General features: G+C 29.2%; 1 protein-coding gene across 6 annotated transcripts; it reads left to right on the forward strand.

The window, feature by feature from the left end:
- The first annotated feature begins 77 nt into the window (after positions 1-77).
- lovit (loss of visual transmission) lies at positions 78-18,883 on the forward strand. Of its 6 annotated transcripts, none has more exons than XM_088206076.1 (14): positions 330-866; positions 3,449-3,754; positions 3,965-4,092; positions 4,413-4,669; positions 5,365-5,583; positions 13,621-13,860; positions 14,044-14,306; positions 14,368-14,643; positions 14,890-14,991; positions 15,054-15,307; positions 15,380-15,652; positions 17,280-17,410; positions 18,195-18,369; positions 18,472-18,883. In XM_088206076.1, exons 6-14 carry the CDS (start codon positions 13,664-13,666, stop codon positions 18,700-18,702), a joined length of 1,902 nt encoding a protein of 633 aa, XP_088062202.1. In that variant the 5' UTR covers positions 330-866; positions 3,449-3,754; positions 3,965-4,092; positions 4,413-4,669; positions 5,365-5,583; positions 13,621-13,663; the 3' UTR covers positions 18,703-18,883. The 6 variants fall into 6 exon arrangements, with proteins under 6 accessions (XP_088062203.1, XP_088062205.1, XP_088062202.1 ...); XM_088206078.1 differs by lacking the exon at positions 330-866 and having other exon boundaries at positions 3,522-3,754; positions 4,413-4,463; positions 4,546-4,669; XM_088206079.1 differs by lacking the exons at positions 3,965-4,092; positions 4,413-4,669 and having other exon boundaries at positions 125-419; positions 662-866.
- The last annotated feature ends 1,047 nt before the right edge of the window (positions 18,884-19,930 follow it).

Below are 19,930 nucleotides of genomic sequence, written 5' to 3' on the forward strand. Positions count from 1 at the left end.
TTTAAAAAGTTTCTGATTGATTTACAGTCACGAAATCTCTGCTGTTTAATATTTATTTGCACTGGCTGAAAAGCGTTGAGTTATGGCCAAGCGCAAAATAAAACAATAGCTAACGTTCAAGTTCACTGTCACGTTGCGTAACCAATCGATTTGTAACAATGCAATGTTGCCAATTTTTAAACAAAACAGGATACTCGATTTTAAAAATTTCCGTCATATTTAAAATGCAACATTTAAAAATATGAGCCGCATTAAAAAACTATTACACATATTTTATAGCTGTAAACAAATGATGACATCACTGCAACCGTGACGTCACCGCTGTATTTATGCATTGTTTAGTCTTAAAACAAAAATGTAGTAAATCATACGATGTTGTAACATTTGTGTTATTCTGATTTTACGCACGGATCAGATAAGTATATTTGTGTTCATCTTAAAATAGTAAAACAATTATAGTATAATTGTTTGTATTTTATGTAGCATGTAACATTTAAACATTTAGTCAAAAGTGATCAGGAATATATTCACGAAACTTTATGTATACTATATATAATTGCATTTATATCTTAGTGCCTTTTTGCTAGGAGTGTTGGAATATAATTCATTGTATTCTTGGCATAGCGTCAACTCAATGAAGCACTTTTTGAATTTGTTTAAGGGGTGGTGTCGACAACCCGTCAACGTTCGGTTGCGACTTTAGTGTCCTAGAGAGTTGCGATTGCGATTCATGCCCGTCATGGCCAGGAGAACGATACTCTTCCACGAACTATCCAGCTTCTCAACAAGCTTATCAAGCGCAAGTATGTTGTCAAAAATACCTACGAAGAGCTGGAAAAAATGTAGGATGATGCTCATCTATTTAGGTATGCAACATAATTCTTTTTTAAATGTTTTTCTTTTCAATTTAAATGTTTTGTGGTATAACTACTGTCTGAAAGATAATTTAACTTTTTGCAAGACAATATTTTATAAAATAATAATGCCATAAATACAATAAATGAAGAGGGACGATGCTAACAAACTATCCTGTGGGACTCTAGGTATATTTCTACTCGGTAACTAAAGTTCATTTTTTAGCCAAACAATAGCTTCGACCTTCGAAGGTTTTAGTATTTATATATAAGTTAGAAAACAATATGTTGATGGAGTATTTTAATAAGTATTTAATAAGAAATAAAGAGGTACATAGATTTAATACTAGAAATAGGTGTAAAATAACAATAATAATAATAATGTACGAAGGTGTGAATTTGTATAATAAAATATTTAGTCCGCAAAAATCCGCAAAAATAAAAATGTAGCGGGTTTCCTAAATGGAATAAAGAAACACCTTCGTGCATTAAGAAATAAATTATAATATCAAGTCTTTTTTTATTTTCTATTTATGTTTATATTATGTATTATATATATTTTTAGTTAAAGTTGGTTTACTGTAAAAATTACCTATACTAGCTAAATAAATAATAAATAAGGTATATAATACACTGCTGCCAATTAGCAGAATAATATAGCAATGGTTTGAATTTTATCGCACTTTTAGGGTTTTTATTTGCTTCACCCTTGTACATATTACTATTCAATTAAAAATCTATACATTTTCTGTACAATAAAAGCTATATATCACTTATTTAGACTTCATTTAGTGATTTTGCGTTAATTTTTTTTTATTAATAAAATTCAATGCATGAAAATTGAATTCATTATATACTATTAATTTGTATAAACATGACCCGTTTTGGGAGAAAACGTGACTCGGAAACGTTTTTAAATGTTAAACTACGCACAATCGACACGTTATTGTGTTTGCTTAAACACTTGCTGTATGCATTTGGATCAGTCTCGATTCTCGAAGCAAATAATGATATTTTCACTGTTTGCTGTGTTCAATGTACAGTTGGTATGCTTCAGATATGATGATAAACACAACAACATCATAATGAAACGAATAACAACAGAAGCACAGAGTATAATTTTATTTTATTTTCAACGTTAGATAAGCATGTTAGTAACTATCGTAGATACACTGGGACATTAAAGAAAGGATCAGAATAACTCAAGGGAGAGGCCTAGTGCTCGCCCACTTTTCACTACCACGACCAATTGAACAGGTAGAAAATTGGCATATGGGTGTGTTTGGAACGGTCATTAAATATTCCGTACAAATTTGAGATCTGACAACTCTTGTATTAAAACCCATAATAAATTATTTTATTGTCGTAGAAATTTATTTTATTTTATTTAGTACATTAATTTTTTTTATATTTTGAAATAAAGTGGTATATTTTTAAATAATATGAAATACACTGTGATGTACAAAAAGCCCCAGTGAAAATAAATCGAAAATAGCTTCAAAAACCAACAATAAACTTATTGTACATTGTTATGTGCACTGGGTTGAGGAGGTTAAAATGTCTTTATTTAAAATTATTTATAAACATAGGTCAAGATTCAATTATTAAAATATTATTAGATAACGTTACAACCTGTGTAGTGCATCTTAATATATCAGATAGCATATCAGATTTAGCATATTAGATTCATTGGCGTAATGGTAGTCAAAATTTTATGGAATGCATAATTCAGGGATGCTTTGACACTGACCGGATATGTATAATAGTTTGTCACGCTGAGGAAAAAATACATTAGTTATATGACCCTTAAGTGAACATTGAAAGGTCAAGGTTTTGCATCCATATAGGTGAAAACTATACCATTAATAGGGAATAATTTAAAAGAGACTACATCAATATTAAATTGTATATATAATACTACATAATTTTTGATGAAAATGAGACACATTTTTAGATACTTGTTTTGTATAATTATAAATTCAATCACTCTTAGACTTTTCAGAATGCTTACTAAGAGTTTGCATTCTCTTCAGATGAAACCGATTTTCATTGGTTTAAACCGAATTAGACGCTCCACATTTTTTTGCGATAACTCGCCCTCTTGTGATAGGTAGGCAGCAACGGATTGATTTATATACACACTGTGCTTCTGTGTACTTTTCAATTTGTTTGTCAAGCGTTATCACGCGAGAGTCTGCGAAGAATTTTGTAACAACTCTGAAGGATTTCGCTCCATCTGAGAGACACACATTTTAACGATAAAGAGGTATTTGAAACATAAAATCGCGTAATTAGGTCACTGTTGCAAATATACATCAGATCAGACAATATCAGATACGATTCCGACTTGGGAGCGTTTATTTGACAGTATCAGATCTAACCAGTGGCGAATCTTAAAGTGTGCCTCACCGAAAAAATATCAGTCATTATGCAAATACTAAAATACTATTCCAGATAGTCATATTATTGATTTTGAAAGTGAGGCAGGTCCACTCAAAATAAAATAATTTAAATAAAAATTGAAAAGCGTGTTTTGTTAGTTAGTTTCCATAGTTACGATAAAACAAAATTTTGATTTTTTTTGTGTCTTACAGACTAATGGTTTACACAGAAGTTCGCTAAGAGAAGAAGCAACCCAAAAATTACAGGGAACGCAAAAGACTTGCAGTTTTATATATTATTTAGATACAAAAGAAGCGAAAATTTTAGTATGCAAAATATTTTTTTAGACACATTTAATATATCGTGCTCTCAATGCAATACAATTTTGGAGAATATTTTCGTGGTAGAATGGAAGGTTCTTCCAGGAAAACCAATGAGGAAGAAGTAAAACGCGTGAAGGAACACATTGTTCTTCAATCAGAAAGCTATTATACAAGGTCTCAGAATCCAAATGGAAGGTATTTAAACTTTGAATTGAATATAATAAAAATGTACAATTTATACGTTGATAAATATATGGAAAATAACACAAGTTATTTTAAAGAGTATAACAGTAGGCACACTTTGTTAAATTTAAAAAAAAATTGTCCTTCTCATAGTATCTAATTTATTTTTTTATTAAGATATAAAATAATTGTAAATATATATATTTAATATTGGACTTTAAGCTGCTGCCACTGGATCCACTGAGCTTTTATTATACATTATTCGGACTTTTGCAGAGGTTTTACGTTAAACGAACCTTCCGCTGAGCTTTATGTAAAGTATTTTCTTCTCGGAAGGCAAACCAATAAACGTGAGCTGCTTAAAAAGTTTCCGAACTTTTATTATATGTTTATTCAGTCTCGCTAGAGCAGTGTATGATGTGACTCTATACACCTAAATAGTCCCGGTCTTCTGAGCGATCTACTAGAACTTTCATAAGAACGGTGATTTTGTATACCTCCATAAGACATTCGCTTTCGAGAATTCATTTTTTTCTCATGTTATTAATGTTACCTTTGAACAATAATGAATTTGAAAAAAATATTTTTTTAATATTGATTATTCAGTTTCAGAATTTGTATTAAATTTAGCAAAAAGTATCATAAGTAACTTACATTTGGGTAAAACAAGTTTCAGGTTTTTAACACTGAGAGGTCTGACTTTGCAGTCAGTAAGACGCAGGTAGAAACTAGTGAGAATTGTATTATATTATATTACATATTGCAACAGACTATAATGGACGAGATCGTTATTCTCCGAGCAGTGGTGGAGAATCTTGCGCAGGGATGATGTCCGTGGAAGATTTTCTGGTTGGTGTGGCAGCGACAGTATAGCAGAGATTGATCCCTCTCTGTTACAGTGCTCTCAGGATGTGAACTTCCATGACGGTATGTCCGCGGGCGGGCGGGTGTCTGAAGTCTCTTCTAGTGTTTGCCAGGTGTACAGGCTTAAGTATTCAGAGCTGCAAAGCTTGTTGACTAATCACAATCATGCAGCGATCATCCAGCCAATTAATGCACTCGCTTCTTAGAGCTACAAAATATGTATACGCCTTTAGAAAGTGACATTTGCTTGATGAATATCTCTGAGGTCAAAGAATTGTGTAACGGAATGTTGCGGCCTTGCGGTGCTATTTGTCTTCCGGTGATGTATTGTTTCCAATGACCGTATTGGAACAAAGAAATATTCATTCAACGCACCGGAGAATCCTTGCGTGTCTATAGGAAAATGTTATTTATGGGGAAATCCTTATTTTTTCTACTCGTAACAAGAGTCTTTGTAAATCTAGTTTATCCTTATTGATGAATGATTATTTTTGGTCACAGTAATTACGCGAGTTTTAAAAATAAAATCAGCATGTGTGGTCTCCCCACAAATATAGGTAAAAATTTTGTTTAAAGTTATTTCAATGGTTTTAAATTTTCTTATTACAGACGTAATATTAATATATTTTTAAATTGATGTAATATTTTTCTTATTGACAATAAAGTACTTTTAGTATATAAATTACACAAGTAAAATTAAATATAAGTAGCAGCTATCTTAACTTATTTTATTTCATTGTGTAATATTTTCTGAGCAGATTATTTTGGAGAGCAGACCCTCGGAGACGCGCCATCTAGAAACTGTTGTCAGCGTAGTGCGTCTGACGTTGTCATAAGAAGATCATGGTGTCGCAGACTCCTAGCTGAACCTATAAAAAACACCTCGCTCCGTGGATGCACAGTGTGAAGGTGCAGTCTCGGGAGGCTTCAAAAGAAACATTGCTACGAAGAATGCCTTGAATTGGATAAAGTATTTGGTAAAATAAAAAATAATATATCAACTCTAATATAAGGACATAATAGCGTAGTACGTAAAAGCGGCATTCGAATTTTTATTGTATAAAAATGCACTATTATTAAAATAAAACCGGCCTCATCTGCAATGACATCTGTTGATTATAAATTATATAGCATATAATAATAATATAGATGTCACTGATTCTTAGATTTTCAGTCTGATGGTTAATACTTACTTGTAGGTATTAATTATATCTGATTGACTTACTCAGTTGGTACAGATTTTCCAGTTGTAACGCATTGGGCTTACGTCTGTCAGGTTAGAACGGAAGATTTATAAATTAAATAAAAATGCATAAATAAAAAAATCTTTGCGATTTGTGCTTTTAAAGTTTTTGAACCCCTTTTGATAATTTATGAACAACTTTGTCTCAATATTTTTAATTGAAATGTCTGTTTCCGCTCTTAAATCATCATCATATAAATATTTATATGATGATGATTTAAGAGCGGAAACAGAATGTTATTGTCTCTTACTTTAATAATGTCTCTTACTTATAATAATGTTTTTTGCGTAACATAGAAGAGCCGACTTTACTCTCATGGGACTTTTTTTGGATGCCAAGTGCATTTTTTGGTATTATTATTATAAACTAAGATTTTCAAGAATATGTATTTGAAAAAAATGGATAAGTAATTTATTTACTTACATTTTTAGGTATAATTCTATTTTATTTAATTATTCAGAAACACAAAAAAATTGGCACTCACATTGAAATCCATTGATTTTCATAGCATAGTCAAATTTTCATTCATAATGATAATAACTACGCTATTTATTAAGTCTATCCTAAATTGCATGATATTATTTTATAATTTAAAATTAATAAAATAGTTATCACAACTTCTCAAAATCTAGTATGGATTAATTGTTTCGTAACATATCAGACTAATACCTGTCACGCAATTGATTTGTTATGTTTGATTTGCCAATGATAAAATGCATGTGAAACTTTTTCATCTTTAAAATTGCTAGACACGTCTGTACGTTATATAAAAAAATAAGAAAGTCGTAAATATATGTTACAATCGCATTGGGGCTTTGAAATCAGAATCTGGAATACAAATAGGTGTTTTGGGGGTATGAGCAATAATTCTTATATAATGAGCTCTAGAAGCAGATTGTGACAAAGTCCCATGGGTATTGCGAGAAAACAATTTATATACAAAATGCTCTTCCGTCATTAAGCCCCAGGTTTTATACGGAAAATCCTATGGCACAAATTAGTTCTGAGAAACATTTTTTGTTTGGTATTGGTATATTTTACAGTATAGTCGCAAGTGCCAGTAAATCAATTTTTCAAGCTCGGCGTTTCTAATTCATCACCTTGCATAGAAATTAATCAAAATTTAATATAAGCTATTATTGGAAATGGTAGCATGTGTTTAATATTGTCACGTATATTATAGTATATTTTCTTTCTAGTAGTTGATTCATAAACTTGTATTACTAGTGTTATCGTATTCGTTGAGCAATAAATAGAAAGGCAATTTAACAAGGAAATAAAAGTAATACAATTTTACGGTTGTCTGATCGATAAAAAGTAATATATTGTATATCGTATACAAAAATCGAGATATAATATATATATATCAAGATATAATCTAGTTTTTAACAGTCAAATTGAAAAAAAATAATTATGAATTACTGAATAAAATGACAGTTTACCACCACATTTCCTGTAATAATCTTTTTCAGATTAATACAGTAAATTTATAACTAATTTTTCATATTCTACATCCGCAGATTCATATAAATATAAATTTAAATATTTTTTAAATAGAGCTGCGTAGCGCAAAATTTTATGATTTTTTAAAAAATTGTAAATTTTTTCCATAAAAATGTAATGACACACAGTAATAAGTTTTACATGATAACCGAAAATAAAATACAAAAAAATAAAGCCCCATAGCCAAAATAAAAATTGATTGTGAATTTTATTATAAAAAAATATAAATTTTCTTGTACTAGAAAAAGTTGGCGATGAACTAAATACTGTATTATTACTTGAACTATGGCTCAATTGATTCATAAATACATATTTAAGCTAAAATTATTGGTGTGCAATAAACATACAAATACAATGATATATATATTTTAGTAAAAATATAATTAAATAAGAAATATTAAAATATCGTTTTTGAATTTGAATATTAAAATATTGCAGGCCAAAAATTTATAGCTTGGTTGTATATACTTAATACAGTATTTTGAATTAGGAACAAAAGAATCTATTATATAGAAAATGTAGTCAACAAGTTAATGCTATATTTACAAATTATGTATCATAAACCAATATAATATTTTAGCCACTAGCTTGTTGACAAAGCAATGGCCCTCAACTTATACATATTAAATATACCGAAGACCTCGATCTTTACATTGAATCTGTTCCACAAGTGGCACATAATCCTTTACCCATTACAATAAATGCATACACACGTTCACGTGATATCTTCAAGTTCACAATTTCATATTTACGGAAATTTAAATTATAAATCATAAAATAAAAACAATATCGCGGTAATAAAAGTAAACGCGAACGCCTTTATGACCATCTATTTCGCTTAAAGTAAACATTTGTGTTTGTGTATGTGTTGAAAAAGAATGAAAGATATATTGCTGGCTTATGTATATTGAATAGTTTCCCCTGGTGTTCATTATATTGTCTACGTACCAAACGAAACCTTATTGGTCTCCGAGAAAATCCTATTATATGTGCTCACAAACTGGCCCCGGAAAAGCGTTTGTATATATACAAATATATCTCGCGTTTTCTATATGTATATAAAAAAATAAATATTTTTTTCGTAATATATTAGAACATATTAGTTAATAGAATTTTTATATACAGAGCTAGATTTTAAATTATAAACATATCCAAATATTTTTAATTAAAAAATTATGCAAAGCTATATTTTTAATTATGAAAATAAAAATATTCAAATCTTGCGTTAATTTTAAAACACCATAACATGAGACTGGCAAAGAATCAGTGGTATCTATTTTATTTATATATTATATAAACTTGATGCTTTACTGAACGGCGGGAGTTGATGTTGATGCAGTTTTTACCCGATTCATCAGCTGTTTAGGATTTAAGAACGGTTAATGTTTTAGATATATATATATATTTATTTAATCCAAAAAACCTTGCTATGATAATTATGTATTTATTATACTTATATGTCATTGTTTGTGTTTTTGACGGAATTTAACTCACTTTTTGCTGAAGTTTCGACCTCCAATGTTGGGCTCATCATCTTGGGCGTAGTCTAGTCTTATCTCGATGTGCAAGCCCATCTTCCAAAGCTATATACTTTACATATACATTAGTATAAAATATTTATTGAATGTAAATTGCAGTAAATAAATAAAAATATGTCTGAATGTCCGTGTTTATTTAGAGAACAAGCAGTTTTTTCAATCATATAGCATATTTTTTTAAGCTATATTTTATATTTATTATTTTAGTTGATTTATCTTATTTTAATCATAGAAAAATCTAATCTAAATGAAATAAATCATTTAATTATTTATATATTTTTATATAAAAAAACATCTCATGAAACACGCACAAAATGTATGATATTTAAATTAAAGAAAAAGTGTAGTTTTAAGAAAATTGATGACAAATGTCAAACTTACGATTAATTATAAAAAGATACTATCTCTGTCATTCTAATGATACAATTTTTTGTTTGATTATTTGTACAGCTTACTTTTATGAAACTTTTGAGTGTATCTATTTAAAAATGCAGCTAAATCAACATTATTTAAAGTTTCTACATATGATTATGCATGGTTTTTAGTTATAGAAATATGTTTTCTTTTAGTGTTTCCAATACCTTCTTTAACACTACACTTGATATAGCGTCATTAAAAAACTATACGGGTCACATATATATTAGAACATCAAATTTAAAAATACAGGTATGTCATATTTTTATGTTAAACCTAAATATATTTTACAAAAAATAAAAATGGCGAAAGTGTTTTGTATCAAATTGAATTATTTTTTCTCATTAACCAACAACATGAATTTAGAAATACGTGTTCTATAAGTTTTAATATAAATAAAGAGTGATATGAATAAATTCTTAATTATATGCTGTATATACACATTTTGAGAAGGCTTTTGATGTAGTGACTCTCTATATATTAATTTATTTCGGGTCTTCTGATGTTTTTGTTTAAGATTCGCAATACTCAAAATATTATTGAGAATGCTTTAAAATTACTAGCACGATATACCAGTAGTGTAGTTGGTGACTAATATCTAAACGACATTGGTTTGAATCGCATATGAATCCTAGTGTTTTTTAATTTCTATTGTGTCTGGATATTATTTTATAATATATTATAACAGATCAGTTTTTCTAGATTTTTTAAATCTCATGAATAAGTTTTTATTATTTACTAAAAATAATGAAACCTCTTAACTACACCTCTATATTATTGTATAATGAGTAATTAATAAATTCAATTACAAATCCTGCTTTTGTCCCATATAGATAGGTCAGATAGGTCACTAATTTACATGCAGATTGAAGTAGTATCGACCTGATTGAAACGCTCTGATTAAGTCCACTCAGATTGTAAATCTCTAATAATTAAACGCTTTAAACTATGCTAATTTCGGATGAATTTTACTTGTCATCTAGGTCATATAACCTTTCGTTTGTATTATATTATCACTATTGTAATAATACCATTATATTAGGAAATAAGGATTAGAAACGTCATATTGACATTATGATTCTGAATTGTTTTCAACGCTGTAAAGTGTTTCTCAATATGTACGTCACAGTTTTCGTGGATTGTATTGCGAGGGATTTGCGTTGACGTCATTCTGATTTAATTAATTAATTGCCTCTGTTATGCTTTGACGAATGCTTTATAGTTTTAATAATATTTTTATATAAACGATTGAAAAATATATTCAATCATAACATAATACATATCAACTCAAACCGTGTTAATTGGATAATTGAAAAACGATAAAGAAAGTTCTTTAGAGGCCATATTTCTTTAAATAAATGAAATACTAAGTTGATTTTTTTGATTTTTTTATAATATTTATAGCTTTTATTAATATTAGTTTTTATGGTCGTAATAACATTTATGATTTTTTGAGACTTGTTTTTATTATATTAATGCTTTATGGGGCATTACGAATTACTTGCATATTAAAAAAAAAAACACAAAAAAACAAACGCTAAGCCTAAACGATCAAAAAAATTGCCTGACAAAGAGTTTCTGGATTTTTGCGCAAACGAGAGTTGCGCACACAATAATCCTATACAGACAGAATACTGAATTGTCAATTTTTGTCACAATTGTCACATTTAATTCCAACTGCTAAATATTCTCCTCTATTTTTAAGTGAAAAATTGTGTATCATACCAATGAAAATTACTAATTTAATTGTAAAATACTTATATTGACATCTGCAATATGAACAGACATTATTTTTTATGTATATTTACGTATTCTTTAATAAACATATATTTGTATATTGATCATCTATGATTGGAATTTCTTCTGTTTGAAATTTTATCTGTGCGCAATTGTCGTTTGCTCAAACCGAACCCTGGCAAAGGCCACAAGATTTGGGTAGATTTCTGTATATAAAGATGTTTACATGTATATAGGTATATATAAATCTACTTATATTCTTTTTTAATTGATAAATATTTTATAAACAATAATTTTCTTCTGAATTACAACTTATTTACAAATTATTAATGGCTTACAAAATAATTTAAAATACTTGCCAAGTGCTTTTTTTGTACAAAAATAAGCAAGGCAGTTATGGTGTCCACAAAAACCGTTATATCTTATATAGTATGTGATAAAAAAATATAATGGTTTTATTTTTATTTTGTTTTAATTTATATTATTAAACATTTTTTATCCTTTTCTTGCTATGATGTTATTTAACAAAATTATAAATTTTTTATTTAAATGGCCGCAATTTTGAATAAGATGGTTGATCAGAGATATTAGTGAGGGCAATTAAAAGTTTAATCAGAAAAATCTGGCTAAAATACAATATGTTTAAATTATTTTTAACTTTTAACATTTTTGGGTTTTTTATTGTTTTATCTGTGATTTTTATTACCAAAGTTATGATATTTTTGAATTTTTGAATTACCGCCATTTTGAAACAAGATGGATTTTTTTTATACTAATTGTATTAAAAACACGGCAGTTATCGTGTCCATAAAAATCGTTATATCCTAAAAAGTATGTAGTTTTAAAAAAAAACGTATTTTCTTATTTATTTATTTTTAATAAATCTTCCGTTGTAACCTGACAGGCGTAAGCCTAATGCGTTACAACGGGCGAATCTGTACATACTGAGTAGTCAATCAGACATAATTAATTTCCATAATTAAATATTACCCACCAGACTGAAACTCTGGGAATCGGTGACATCTATATTATTAATTATAAATAATTATGTGCTATACAATTTATAATTAATATAAAAATTCAAGTACCGCTGTCGTGGCTCGAACTCGCAACCTAACAAACGTTACGGACTACACTGTTCCGTCCTTTTTGATATATATATTTTATTACGCATTTTTTCTATTCTTGCTAATTTCACTAAAATTGTTCTTAAAAAATTATGATTTTTTCATAACTTTGCTAAAAATAATCTTCTTGTCATTTTGAAATAAGTGGCTAACAAATTCGGTTGAGATATTTATAAAGTCAATTATTCAGAATTGTTTTAGAAAGATATGATAAAAATTATGATAGTTGTCGCGCTGACAAAAATTGTTATAGCCCATATATTATATAAAAATAATAAAATAAAAAATTATTATAATTTAAAATTTATTATAATTTTTATTATAAAACATTTGTTTTATTACCGAAGACAAAATTTAAAAAAATTCAATGACCGCTATGTTGAAACAAGATGGCGGATCAAACTTTTCCATACAATTTATATTCAAATATTTTTTTATATTTTGATATAATTTGTATGGAAAATCTGATTCTAACTAATGCAGTTATTTTGTTCATTGCAAGTAGTTATATCCTGCATATAATATATCATATCGATAGTTTCAAGTGTAAAATTGCTCTCTCTGCTTTTCCTGTAAAGTTGTCTTTATAGGGAAAATACTCCATTGCTTTCCTGTAAAGTTGTCAAACTCCATGTTTGACAACTTTACCGGAAAAACAAAAAACTGCCAAAAATCCAATAGACACAAATTCTGCAGATAATTTCATCGCAACGATTAAGGGTCGTTCTGACAGAAATATATTTTTTAATTGCAATATTCTTATAAATTGGTAATTTTCAAGTCATAATATACTGTAAATCATATAAAAAAATTCAATAAGAGCTCATGTTAAGATATAATAAAATAAAAATAAAAAACGCTCAAACATTTATTTCTAGGAAAAAAAACACACTTTACCTTATCATTTTATATTACATTCTTTCAAGTTTTTTAATCCATTTTGTATGTATATTAAAATATAATTTCACTGTCATGAATATTTATGTTCCTCTAAATAAATATTTATTACACATGTAAAGTGACTAAGCCATCTGTATTTTTAGTATGTAATTATGTCAATATTCTCATAATGTACTTATTTGATTATTTAAAAAATACAAAATATCTATTTAGAATAAAGTATTTATATTTTATATACATATGTCTATCGTAGTACGACCTCGATTGCATAGACGTCGTAGTACCTCGCTACGAGTTGCTACGAAATTTATTCAGTGACAAACTCGTAGTCAACGAGTGAGGATCTCCTCCGACATTTTCATAGACGTGTACATTAAATACGTATACATGTATCAGTGTTTCTCAACAGATGTATAATTAAATAATTCATTTAAAGCAATACCATACGATCTGGAATAACTCATTAGAATATAATTGAGCAATACAGATGTATGCAATACTAAGCTATGTTTAATGTCATCGTGTGTTAAATGTCTTCTTTACTTTACCAGAAGACAGTTCCGGAAATCCTATTGTTTGTTTTTGTGAGTCGAGATGGTCGATAAACTTCACGAATACGAAGGATGGGTAGGACGCTTTCACACGTGGAGAGACAGTCTTAAAAGCAAATACTCCACCTGGAAACCACCCGAGCAGTTTCAGTACTTGAAGGAAAAGCTATCGGGAAGACCTCGTCCTCCTAAAGCTCACACAGAAGACACTCCACAGGAAGATTACAGTCATGTTTACAGGTATCTAATTTTCTTTAATATATTTATCATACTATAATATTTTAACAAGCAACCTTTATTTTATTATACTATTAAGAATAAATATAAATAGTTTAATATCTGCAAAGAACTGAAAAATATTTTACATTGAAAATGTATATTTAAAATGCTAATTTTAACTGATCCTTATACCATAACAAATAGAAAGAAGACAAGAAGTGAGTTAATTCGAATATCAGCAGCAGTTATGGGTATTGAATTTTCTTATGCGGCCGAAACTGCATTCGTATCTCCAACTCTCTTAAAAATCGGCGTTGAACACCAAAATATGACCCTAGTTTGGGCACTGTCTCCATTGGTTGGATTTTTCTTAACTCCTCTTCTTGGGTCGCTGAGTGATAGATGCAGAATGAAATTCGGACGTAGAAGACCGTTCATTTTTTTACTATCAATTGGAGTATTATTAGGTATATTCAATCTTAAAAATAAGATAAATAATCCATTTTGATATCTAATCTTCATCTTCAGGATTGCTACTAGTGCCGAACGGAGAAGATCTTGGATACGCCATGGGCGATGAATATTCACATATAATTGAAAACAACACTAAACTTGCTCTACCAATCTTACCACATAGAACTACCGTCAACAAGATCAATACAACTCAATCTGAAGATTATGTAGCTCCAAATTCGCATCCTTGGGGCGTGTTTTTCACAGTTTTAGGAACTGTTCTTCTTGATTTTGATGCTGATTCGTGTCAAAGTCCTGCTAGAGCTTACCTCTTGGACGTAACGCTACCAGGTATGCTATATTATGATGACGTTATAAAAAAAGTGTGACATCATGAGCGCATCTTGCAAAGCAATACCGAATTTTATTATAGTAATAATCTGTATAGATCATCAGACATTTTTTTATAATTAAAAAGCTTTTTATGAATAATATAATATTTTTAATACTGGTAATGGTCGTCCGCTCGGATACGCAGAATTGTCTGACGAATAAGGGTGGTTTCGACAATGTGTTAAATATATATTTTCTTTAAAGATGATCATGCAAGAGGATTAAGCACTTTCACGGTCATGGCTGGATTGGGAGGATTCTTCGGATATGGTTTGGGTGGTATCAATTGGGATGCAACTGCCATAGGTATGTATTAACTATATCTGAAGCAAAAGTTGATCATTTTCATAAATCACACGATTTTTTAGGGGTTTTGTTTGGAGGGCACGTCAGAGCAGTCTTCTCCTTGATTACAATAATCTTCGTAGTGTGTGTCAGTTTTACCATGACGAGTTTCAGAGAGATTCCCATGGACGTATTAGAAGACGATAAGTATGTCCGTGAAGTGATAACGGTATCGAACGCTAAGAGTGAGAGTTCTGCGATTGCTTCAGCGCCTGAAAAGTCATATGGCGCAGTTGTGGTGAATAGTGAAGTACATGATCAAAGACGCCTAAGTCATGTGTGTATTATTTGAGCTACTCAACTTAATCAGAATCATAAAATATGTTGTTTTTTTATTTTGGAACATTAGACTAATCCGTTTGTGGACATGGAAGGTGATCCTGACGAAATATCGGATCAGAGGCACATAGAAGACTGTACGAAGATGAACTCCGAGTGTCAAATGCCAAAGATTGAACACGAACACGTTTCATTGAAGCATTATTTGCTATCCATAATCATCATGCCGTATTCTTTGAGGATAGTTTGTTTGACTAATCTGTTCTGTTGGAGTGCTCACGTTTGCTATTCGTTATATTTCACTGACTTCGTTGGAGAGGCAGTCTTCGGAGGAAATCCAGCGGTATGTTACTTATCTTGTACTATAAAATATAATTTAATCGTTAATTAGTTAAAGTGTGATCGAGCGTTGTCGTGCAGTAATATGACCTTTCGCGATCCTTAACCAATAAATAATACATTTCTTGCGGCATTTACTTTTACACAATAAAAAAAATCCCTGCGTGGACAATTAATAAATAATATATAAAAATGGGTTTTTATATATTATTTATATGAAATGTAACGCTTTTTGAGGACACGATATGTTTTTATTTAAACCCATGTAAATATCTTGGCTAAATGTGATAGCCAGATTGATCCGTCATTTTGTACAGAAAAGAGGCTATTTTTTTTAAATGTAATTTTTAATTAAATCCTAGAGAAAAATAAATAGTTCAAAAATATTTTGTAATAAAAATTAAAATAAAAACTATTTCTACATATTACATATTATATAGTATATTATATATTACAGACAACGTGTTAATTTCGAAAATGCATACATTAGGCAATGTATGCACTGTCAAATCTCTTTAGTTACAGTACATACAAAATAATGTATGAACATTGTAACTAGTTATTGTATGCTTTCACTGTTCAGTGCTTATTAAAGTATTCAAAATTAAATAATTTATCTTAAACCATTTATATAATCCTCTTTTTAAGTAGTTTCACTGCAGAGAGTTATTCATGGGGTGTTCACTGTTTTAAGAAACGCTCGCTCGCTCGCATCTAACCTCTCCAACGCACAAACACGCTCGTCTGGTAAATCTTGTTTGCTGACGATATAACTAGTTCTCGTTAAAGAGGTCTCACTAGTTAAATTATACATTATCTAGTGAAAGTATACACGAAATGTAGCATTGTACGCTTTAACTAACACTCATAGTTAGTGCATACTTTGCCTAGTCATTGTATACATTATCGAAATTTAACCTTAGCATATGTATACATAAATCTACATACATAATTTTTGTTGCATTTTTGAGGCAGATTTTCTTAATTAATAGTATAAATTAAAGTAAATAAGTTGACAGCTCGAGATGTGTGAAATATAATTTACCATTGTATAATAAAATGTACGAAACACAACGCCCGACATTGACTATTATTTTATATTACTGGCGCAAAGCGTTAATTTATGATCGTGAAACGTGAATTAATATGTTCTGTAAACTTTGTTTAATTCAATTGTGAATATCTTAACTTTCATGTTGAACGGTATAATTTTATATCTTACTTATATAATAAAACTATTTATCTAATTATAAATACATCACAATGGAAGTTTATATTTTGTAGAAAATGTCAAACCTTAAAACTGTCGCTCCAAATAATATATTTTTGATTTGTCAATTTGTCAATTTATTCATGCTCCTTATTTAGACACGCAATTATCACTCTTGAAAGTGAATAGACTATATTTAAAGGAGTAACATTAATTGTTATTGAGGTGTTCAACTGTGATCATTGTTTTGATATTGGTTTTTAAGCCATTTCACAGTAGAAATAGGGCATAATTAGATAGAACAAAACAATACCTTCAACCCAAGACCGCTGGTCACTTTACTCATTAACAATTTTATAGATTGAAATAAAAAATATAATCATTTGTATACCTATTCATAAATGTATGTTATATATTTTAGGCTCCTGAAGGGTCTGTGTCGCGAGAGTTGTACGAAGAAGGGGTACGTTTTGGATGTTGGGGAATGTCTTTGTATTCGCTTTCTTGTGCCATGTACTCGTTGGTGATCGAAAGGCTGATCGAGAGATTCGGGTGAGTATGTCATGCATTCAGTGTCAGTCAGTGTTAATTATCGATTTGCACTTGGAGAGGATTAACCTTCTCTGGAAAGTGAACCTTGCCATTGACTCAGTGCCAACGCTATTCACCTTCTTTTCTTCATGTAAGGTTTCTCAGCGACAGTGATTTAACGCTAGATTATTCATCTTAAGCACTTATAATAAGTGTTATTGAAAAATACATACTAAACATGTAAAGCTTAAACTTTTGTATTTGTATTTTGTATTATATTTAGACCCTAAGTGAACATGCCAACTGGCAGGAATATAGTTTTAGGATACTTATACATTTGAATCAGAAATGTAATTGTAATAATTTACATTTAAAATATACAAGATATATACTTGGAAAGCAAAGATACGCAAAAATAATGTGTTATAGGCATAGCAATGTATGCAATATGTGATTAAAATGATTGGGTCAATTCCAAACATATACCGTTAAGTGCAATGTTCAATCAATGATCCATTTCAGTGAAAGACATCCCCCTATCACTAGCACTTTCGATATTGGTATTTCATTTTTTAATTAACAATAATGGTATTATATTTTAGATTCACAAAATTTCATCAATGTTGGATAATATGTTTCCATTTGGGATCCTCATTTAATTTAACACATTCTTGCTTTAAATGAAAAGTACATATGATCTTTACTTGCTAGTTAACAATATTATTGCTGTTATTGAGCTATTTAAAGAACACAATAAACTTAGTCAGTGAATATGTTCTTACCTTATAGTATATTGATATTTCAGTGCTAAGAAAGTATACGTTGGAGGTCTATTCACATATGGTTTGGGAATGATGCTGATGGCCCTAACAAAACATAAAGTTGGAGTGATATTCTTTAGTTGGACAGCTGGAGTCATGTATTCTACCTTATTCACAATGCCATATCTTTTAGTTGCTCATTATCACGCCCATTCTATAGTAAGTATATAAAATTATACAGGGCTTTAACTAGATCCGAGTAATTTGATACAGACTTTTAGTTTCTATATGTAAAATAATTCCACACTTTTTATTTTATAGTTTGAAATTACACCTGAAGGAGAAGCTAGATTTGGAACTCAACTAAGAGGTTTGGGGACAGATGTGGCTATTGTGAGCAGTATGGTATTTTTGGCTCAATTCGGTCTCTCTGTATGCATGGGTTCGATTGTTAGCTATTTGCAAACTACAACGGCGGTTGTTGGAGTTGCTAGTTTACTATCGTTTTTGGGAGCAATCTCAGCTACTCAAGTGATGTATCTTGATCTCTAAAAAATAGTATTATTTAATAATTTAAGATATTAATCTGTTTATGTAAGTGTTATTGATGAGTTGTTTAACAGCACAAATATCAAAGTTTAGTTGATAAGTGAAGTTTTAATGATGAAAGTGTAAAAATGTGTTATTTTATTGAATAAATATTTGTAAGAGAATTAATAAATATTGAAAATGATATCCAGTCACTTTTATTTTAAAAATAAACCTGGATGTCTTCAAAAAAAATGTGTTCAAGGATGGAAATTTAGTGCTTTCAAGGAAAATATTTATATTTTTTTTATAATACTTTGCCTTTTTCGAGCGTATCAACTAAATAGTTCTTTATATTAGAAATCAAAACATACATATGAAATATAATTCAAAATAATACGTAATTAATTTAATTTAGGTCTTATAGCATGAAGAAGTTTCTTTGAATCTGAAATATATAAATCTTTACTTTTGTGAATTATTTTTACAATTTTCACTACTAATATTTCTTCAATATCCAATTAAACAAGCATACTTTTACGTTTATGAATCTAGTTTTATTCAATTATATTCTGCTATTAGTATAATGTTGTTGAATACGTTTCATTAAATAGTCAATAAATTGTTTTATATTTTCTGTTGTCTTTACCATTATCATTTGTTATAATCCTATAATAACATTCTATAAATTATTTTTTTACAAATACAAAATGATGCAGTTTCCTATGTTGGCAGCACTGTAAATCAGACAGCTGTCAATAATCATGCGTGTTTAAAGTGGCAAATATTAATTTGCAACAATACATATACGAACTGTATAGCTTAATCACCGCTCAACGCGTTAAAATTGTAGAATTCTATAGAAATAACAATTTCATCGTTCTATTGAGCGAAGTAAACAAATTTTAAGAGATTTTTTTTTTAATGGCCCCACTCCATATAAAAATCTATTTATTAAAGCGACAGTTTGTTTTGATTCCTGTACGACCTGAATATTTTATTTGGTGATTTTAAATCTTTACCCGCAAAGAGATTCAACCGCTCGAATAATATTATTCTACATTTATGGAGTTTTGAACAAATAATAATATATTGATTCAAACTACAAACTAGTTTTGCAAAAAATATGAACTTTTTCGACTTTTTAGTATGCTATTTTTTGTGGTTTAATGTACATTAATATGTAATAATAAAACGAAATCATGTTGATTTTGCCCCAATTAATATTCTGGACACTTTATTTTTTTTGTAA

This window comes from Plectrocnemia conspersa, unplaced genomic scaffold, assembly GCF_051122295.1.
Source record: "Plectrocnemia conspersa isolate PC_06_02 unplaced genomic scaffold, ASM5112229v1 ptg000002l, whole genome shotgun sequence".
NCBI classification, from domain to species: Eukaryota; Metazoa; Arthropoda; class Insecta; order Trichoptera; family Polycentropodidae; genus Plectrocnemia; species Plectrocnemia conspersa.

Bases quoted from the DNA above. Each gene is read 5' to 3' on its own strand.
- lovit (XM_088206077.1), top strand. From the start codon at position 13,664: ATGGTCGATAAACTTCACGAATACGAAGGATGGGTAGGACGCTTTCAC. The intron at 15,308-15,379 runs GTGTGTATTATT...TTGGAACATTAG, and splicing joins ATCAAAGACGCCTAAGTCAT to ACTAATCCGTTTGTGGACAT. The intron at 15,653-17,279 runs GTATGTTACTTA...TATATATTTTAG, and splicing joins TCTTCGGAGGAAATCCAGCG to GCTCCTGAAGGGTCTGTGTC.